The 7,147-nt window shown below is 35.2% G+C and overlaps 1 protein-coding gene across 4 annotated transcripts; it reads right to left on the bottom strand.

The window, feature by feature from the left end:
• Positions 1 to 2,060: 2,060 nt before the first annotated feature.
• Positions 2,061 to 6,423, bottom strand: LOC120072012 (homeobox-leucine zipper protein HDG11-like). Of its 4 annotated transcripts, XM_039024528.1 has the most exons (11): positions 5,862 to 6,423; positions 5,417 to 5,534; positions 5,144 to 5,335; positions 4,975 to 5,011; positions 4,550 to 4,887; positions 4,350 to 4,451; positions 4,051 to 4,254; positions 3,452 to 3,632; positions 3,074 to 3,342; positions 2,906 to 2,995; positions 2,061 to 2,640 (listed from the first exon to the last, which is right to left on the bottom strand). In XM_039024528.1, the coding sequence occupies exons 1-11, from the start codon at positions 5,990 to 5,992 to the stop codon at positions 2,254 to 2,256; spliced, it is 2,049 nt and encodes a 682-aa protein (XP_038880456.1). In that variant the 5' UTR covers positions 5,993 to 6,423; the 3' UTR covers positions 2,061 to 2,253. The 4 variants fall into 4 exon arrangements, with proteins under 4 accessions (XP_038880456.1, XP_038880380.1, XP_038880417.1 ...); XM_039024452.1 differs by having other exon boundaries at positions 4,550 to 5,011; XM_039024489.1 differs by having other exon boundaries at positions 2,061 to 2,637; positions 4,550 to 5,011.
• Positions 6,424 to 7,147: the final 724 nt, after the last annotated feature.

The following is a 7,147-nucleotide window of genomic DNA, read 5'->3' as shown; positions in this document are numbered from 1 at the left end:
TTCTCACATATCTCTTTTGCTAATACCCAATCTTGATCCAAAGGCACACTTGTTCTATGGTTCTCGTCATTTTAATTGATAAAAAACAATCTTGTACTTTAATGCAGTAGCTAACATAAAATAGGTAGAATTTCCACCTAGTACAACAATCAAGACTCAACATTCGACCATCATAAACATTCAATTGACGAGCAAGTTCCTCAAATTTCTCTTTTTTTGTGTGTGTATGCACCAAAAAACACACACTACGACGAACTCTTTCAATCCCATCTCCTATCACTGCCAACCCATCTTTACAATTAAATTCAGAATATGAGCACAACATCACATATGAAATAAACTCCCATACAATATTAAGTTTTCACACAGACTATCAACAAACATATTAACCATGGAGTCATTTATACTACAATTATCTACAGTTTCAGATGACAATTTTTTTTTATCAATATTCCAGTCTAACAGACATTCCGTTATTTCTTCATGAAGCATCTTAGAAGTGTGTGGAAAAGGGACATACATAAACCTGATTATTTTGTTTCGCAAAACCTATCATAAAAAAATGTGCAATGACAGTCATATATTCTTTTGTTTGGTGGTTTGAAGTCCACATGTCCATTGTAAGGGCAATTTTTCCTTTGATCTCATTAAAAGATGTCATGGTTTTCAACTTCTCAATCTCGTAAATTTTCAAGATCTCATTCTTTATTGTGTTTCTTAACACCATTTTAAATAATAGTTGGATGACATTACAAAATTTTCTAAAACCTTCATGCTCAACTATTGAGAGAGGATATTCACCTTTGATTATCATCCTAGTTAATGCTTTTTTTTGTAGCTTCTTGATCGAAGTTATATAAAGACAAACTCAATATATTATTCTTCTCTCTGTTAGGATTTAATAGGAATTGTCGTATGTCATTTTGTCCTTTATAGTGCATATCTTGATATTGTCATGCAAATGTTTGGTTCCATTTTTATTTTTAACCCTAGTTTTTGTTTGCAATAATTACATCTTGTATACTCCATTTATTTTTTGCTTCTTAAAATGATTACAAACAACCAATGTTAATCTCCTTTTTAAAGACCCCTTCTCAATGTCCTCCTCACCAAGAATAACACAATCATGAACATTCAAATTATCATCATTTGAGGAGCATGGAGTTAAATTCGGGGATGAATTTGGAGTTGAATTTGGACTTGAACTTGGAATTGGACTTAAATAAGACTTGGAGAAACTTTATCTGTAGAAGGTGATGAAGCATTGTTTTTTTTTAACCTACCAAGTTAGATTTTTTTTTTTTCTTCTCATAAAATATATAGATAAAAAAATTAGTATATTCCAAAAAAGGAGTCAATTTCTTTGAGTCAAAAGGCAAAATATTTTAAACACGTCACCAAACAAAGCCTTGGGTGTCTATTTTGTTTATTTCATTATTAAAGAAACAATATTATTAATTTTCCCAAAAATAAAAGATGAGAGCGAAACAATAACATGAAGCCCTAATCAAATGTTTTCCATAATAAGGGAAGGAACAACCATTTTTCAACTTTACCTTCCCAAACCAAAAGCATTACCAGTTTTTTAGGTTTAAATGACATTTTCATACACTTTGTACTTTAACTTCACTTTTCACTTTTACTCTATTTCTTAGAAGTGATAATTTGATTTCCTCCATTGTTTCTCTTTTATCACAATTTTACATAAATATTATACTCACTAAATATAGTCAATAATTTCGTATAAAAAAAAATTCATTTACGAAGACAAAGATAATCAGATTTAGAAATATAAAAACTAAAAATTAAATTTAGGGTCTGTTTGGATTAAGGATAAAAACTTTTTAAGATACAATTTGAGAGTATTTTAAAAGTTATTTTGAGAGATAGTAAAAAACTTCAACTTTTTTTTTAAAAAAAATAACTTATTTCCAAAATTCAATATTTAAAAAAATTAAAACCAGATACACTATTAAACTTTAAACACCTCATGATTAAAATCCAACATTATCAGATTGGTCGAAATAAGTGGATAACCTTTGATTAACTCGCAAAAAAAGGAAAAAAAAAATCAAATCACAATGTTATAAAATGATTATAATATTTGTTACATACTCAAATTTCAAGAAAAAAAATCATCTAATGAAACAGCAAAGTTCCAACTTTTGAAAGAAGCTTATAATGACCCAATAAGTTCCAACTATTTCGTTTTGAGCCCTACAGCAATCAAACACACACATCACACCACAAAAATCAATCCAAGCCAGAACAATTCAATGCAGCCTTTATCCTCTGAACTGTGGCACTGATAAGAGTATTCACCGTTGCCACAGACTCCACATTCAGCTGTTTTGAAGATGATACACTGGACACCAATATCTGGAAAGCTATGGTTAACAGAGACCCGCTCGGCCTCCCCGAGGTAGCACTCGTCGAAGCTTCGGTTCCTGAATGAGTACGGCCATCCCCTGTGATCACGAACCCTGATGGCAGTATTGGTATCTCTGATGGGTCCTGACCACTTGTTGCAATGTTCATAGCAGGCACGTCAATGGGCGCATATATCACCAAGGATCCTAGTGAATCTATACAGCTTTCTTGAAGAATCAGCATGTTGTTCTCAGTTGGGATGAACGGCTGCTTCGTAAATCATTCACATGAACAACCATCAAACTTCAATAACTTTAAAATTTAAATCTAATGATAATGAATGAAATAGATGGTTGGTGCTGCGACCCAAGAATGCAATAGATGGCTAAGATAATCCAAATATTTCTAGTTAATTTCATCGACATTTACCCCTGAAAAACTCACTATTTCAAGTAGTATGAAAGTGAAACTCTAGAGCATTTGAATTAGTTTGTCTTTGATTTACAAATGGCAGAAGTTACAGAAAGGAAAGTACCTGAATTATAGATATCGAGTTTCCTGGATGAACTCCTGTTAAGATGTGTGCAATTTCATGTACAGGGTTTCCATAAGAGAGAACATCCCACTGGAAAAAGAATGTTGATTCTTCACTTTAGCAAGGGAACAAGTACCAATCAAGAAAAGGAAGTGTGGTATTACAAACCTGAACTCTGGCCTTTTCATCCCGGAAGAAATTAAAGATGGTTTCAGGTGGTAGGGGAAGCCAAAGAGATGTTGCCGCACTAACGACTGTCCCACTGGGCTGCCCCAGTTCTGAGCTAATCCGAACAGATACTCGAACACCGCTGTTGTTCACTTCGGATAACTGTGGGAAATCTAATTTACCTGACATCCTCAGTATGCCACAGAAATTTTTTACCATTCTATATGACAGCTTCATGACGCTCCTCCTACCTTCAGGAGAAGTTAACACTGAAACAAACAAAAGTTTTTGTTAGAACTTGAGCTTGATGAAAATAAGGGAATGCCTTTTTCTTTATCACCGAAAAAAACAAATCATAAATAAAGGGTAGACTTCTACCTCCTCCAAGTTCATGGCTAGGTGCACAATCCCTGAAAGTGTAAGCCAATCTCTCACACATCCTTTGAAGAGTGAAAAGCCATCGATCGGCTCCATATGCCATAGTATTGAACACAAGATCTCGATAGAGACGGTGGGTTTGTGCTTTGTCATCCACTTCCACATGCTCGACCCAGGTGATCTGTCAAGGAAGATTTATGATTACACAATACAAGTAGATTGTTTAAGGGAAAAAATGGCTGCTACTGCTATAAATGAAATTTAATATTTATAAAACGGCCAACATAAGTGACTTCAGATGGGTAAAGTAGATCATAAATGATTTGTAACTGTCTCCAAAACACATCAAATGCATGGATGTTCATCTATGGGATAGCAATTATGTCATATTAGAAGGATGCTGACATGGCACGTATATATGCCTCATTCAATAGAGTACCTTCCGAGGAAAATAATTAGCGTAAACAAAAGGGATACAAAGAAATTAATGCCAAGGCAGTGATTTATGGATATTAATGCTGACAATGGCATCAAAATTAAAAACATAAGACCCATGAGAGAAGGAAAGAGATCAATAATTAATGAATGGAATTAAAAACCTTAGAGCAACCATTGGGCATTTCTTGAATCAAGCACCCAGATGGAAGCCTCCAGCAGCGGGCAGAGGTGACACAATCCTTTAAGATTTCATATGAAACATCCACTATTACCCAGACACCAAGCTCAATCTGCTGACAATGTCGAAGGAAATAGAAGTCTCGAGGAGATACGAGGGGTGAAAAGATGTGCATTTGTTGATACATCTGCACTAATTAACTATCATTATCTACCATGTTGTGTAGAAATAAATAAGGCCGAACATCAACAAAGAAAAAAAAATGGAAGCATGATTTCATACCAACTGCAAAGCGCCACTGCGATTTCCAGGCATCCCGGGGTCAATAATATGAAATGTCTCTGCATTTATAATGATGGTTGGAAAAAGATCTGTCCATTTATCCTGTGTAATTGAATCAATTGTCTAAGTAAATATCTCTCCAAGAATGGAATCAACAGTTAACTTTTAATAGGCAGGAATTAATAGCTATCAACACTGACCGCATCTAAAAAAAAATCAACCAATTGAATTGCACTCATTATCACCACTCCTGAAGCTTTTGATGATTCAGTACGAGCACTAGAAGATTTGAAGTGATTGGGTCTAGGAAATATTTTTCCGTAGCTGTCACGATGGAGAACATACCTCCCATCATTCAGGGTCTTCATCCACAAAGGCTCGTCGATCCTCAAAAGTCTGATTAACTCTTCCAAGGCAGTTGCAGCAGTTTCCAACATAAGAGCATTTTCCAAATCATTAATACCTCTTGATTGGTAGGGTGTTGCTGCTCCATCTAATATTATAGGATCAGAAATAAGATCGACTGCAGGACTTGCACCTATTTGGGTAAGGGAACTTCTTGGTGACAAATCAAGTGAAGATCCAAGAACAGGCAATAGCGATTCAAGTTGTGATATTGGTTTACCAATGTACTTCGCAAGAAGGTTAGACACTTTTTCATGCTGCAAAACGATCATAATTAAGACCGTTGAAGTTGATGCATCCATATTATGAAGAGATAATCAATCATTGAAAATTCAATATTGTTATGAGAAAACATAAACACAATTTCAACTTCCAAACATGAAAAGTACCTCTTCTTTTAAGTGAGAATTTTCAAGACGTAGTTTTTGGAGATTGCGCTGCCGTTCTTCTTCTCCAAAAGGTGGACCTCCACAGGATGGACAGATCACATTCCTCAACGCTTCTCTAATTGCAAGATTTTCGCATTGAATCTTTTCGTTCTCTGTCCGAAGTGAAGAGTTGTCTGCTCGCTCATTCTGAGCCTGTAAGAGGGGAAGAACGGGTTTCAATTGAAGGGTAAATAAAAATAAACTTCTTTACAGACATGAGAAAATTCATTCTACCTTTGTTTGAGTCCTCTTGTTTTGAAACCAAAATTTGATCTGTTTGGTCTCAAGACCAAGCTCTCGACTCAGCTGGCGCCGCTGATTTTCATCAGGGTGTGGGCATGCCCTGAAAAATCTGGGAAGCAGATAGAAACAATGCAATTGTTTTAGAACGACACACATGCACAGGCAGAAAAGGAGACATCAGATTGTTAAAACCGAGATCCCTGCAGCCTTCATTGGTAAGACTAAAAGAATGAAACAGATTCAACATGCAACTTCTGAAAACACCAACAAGATACAGGGAAAGGCCCACAATAACACATACACAAAAAGGGAGGCAACAAAGTCCATACCTATCAGTGAAATGAGCAGACAAACGACAAAGGAATCACAAACACAAACGAACGTACACAGATAAACAACATGCAAAGAAAGGTGAGAAAACTCTATAGTTTCTTACGACTCAAGCTGCTGAATCTGGTAAGGATTATGACGATGGTAAGTCTTTTTCCCCTTACGATCATTAGAACCTTCTTGATCATCAGCAGACCCACCCCCATAACCCCCACGACCATCCGTCACAAAATCCATCCCGACCAACCACTAAGATACCCACTGAATGAAAGAACTACAACTTCTCTATTCTTCCCTTGAAATTCCCAAAAACGGGAGCCGCTAGAACTTTTATTCCCGCAGCCTGTACTCGTTTGTACAACACATTGAAAATCACAGATGGGATAAATAGAATACATAGCATCCAGAGAGGGTCGAGTCCAATTTCCAAATAAGGATACCAAATCAACACAAAAACAAACGCAATAAATGGAGAGATATCCCTGAGTTGGGTATTGGATTTGGTATTTTTTTTGTGGGGGTTAATTGGTACGTGCAACTCTCTCTCTTCAAAGTTCTTGCAGATTTCAGCAAGGAAAGTGTAACCGATGAAGTCCACTTGTTCAATCGACAGAAGAAAACATCCAAAAATCAGCGAAAAAAAGGAGAAATTGAATTCCAGAGAGAGAAAGTACCAAATGCAGAAATGTAGCCAATGGGTTTAGAGGAAGAAGACGGAAGAAACTTAGGTTGATTCCCCATGCGATGTTGAATTTCAGTTTCCTGTGAATCATCATCAATTTCGTCTCCCATTGCTAAAAACAACAATTGAAAGAGAAGATAATGACAACAACGAATTGGGTAAATTCAAAATAATCATAAGAAAATTCAGAGATTCCTTCTTCTTTTGACCTTTTCACGCTTCGAATTGTGTCAGAAACCTACAGAAATTGTTCTTCTACATGAACGACAACTGGAATTTTGGACTTCTTAGGAACTTTTTCAATTCAGCGTCAGCCGTTTGATTTGAAATCGTTGAAAAGGAAAACTTTTTATATTCAAATCTCTTCAATTTTTCCTTTTCATTTTTATTTCCTTCATTTTCTTAGCTTTTGTAACATCAATATCAATGATTCAATGTCAATCTAGGACCATTGCTAGGCTAAGGCAAATTATTCACTTGAGAGTTTCATTCATTTTCTTATTTAAATCTTTCTTTCAATGTTTTTTTTTTTTTTTTCTTTTTTTAATTTTTGTTCAACACAAATTCAAGCTTTAAACTTTTGACTTTTAGTACAGTTTTTTTACTTGGATAATTGGTACCTTTGTAATATTAAAAAAAAAAAAAATGTTGGAAAAAAATGTAACAATTAAAGCGTTTGACATTGAGGTTCTTCCATCATGTATTTAACC

Source organism: Benincasa hispida, chromosome 1, assembly GCF_009727055.1.
Source record: "Benincasa hispida cultivar B227 chromosome 1, ASM972705v1, whole genome shotgun sequence".
NCBI lineage: Eukaryota > Viridiplantae > Streptophyta > Magnoliopsida > Cucurbitales > Cucurbitaceae > Benincasa > Benincasa hispida.
The sequence above is the reverse complement of the archived record's forward strand: the minus strand, read 5'-3'. Positions and strand labels throughout refer to the sequence as shown.

Excerpts from the sequence above, each read along its gene's own strand:
- LOC120072012 (XM_039024452.1), bottom strand. The coding sequence starts at position 5,992 with ATGGATTTTGTGACGGATGGTCGTGGGGGTTATGGGGGTGGGTCTGCT. Across the intron at positions 2,996-3,073 it reads ATGAAAAGGCCAGAGTTCAG|TGGGATGTTCTCTCTTATGG; the intron begins GTTTGTAATACC and ends TTCTTTTTCCAG. Across the intron at positions 2,641-2,905 it reads ACTCGATATCTATAATTCAG|CAGCCGTTCATCCCAACTGA; the intron begins GTACTTTCCTTT and ends TGATTTACGAAG.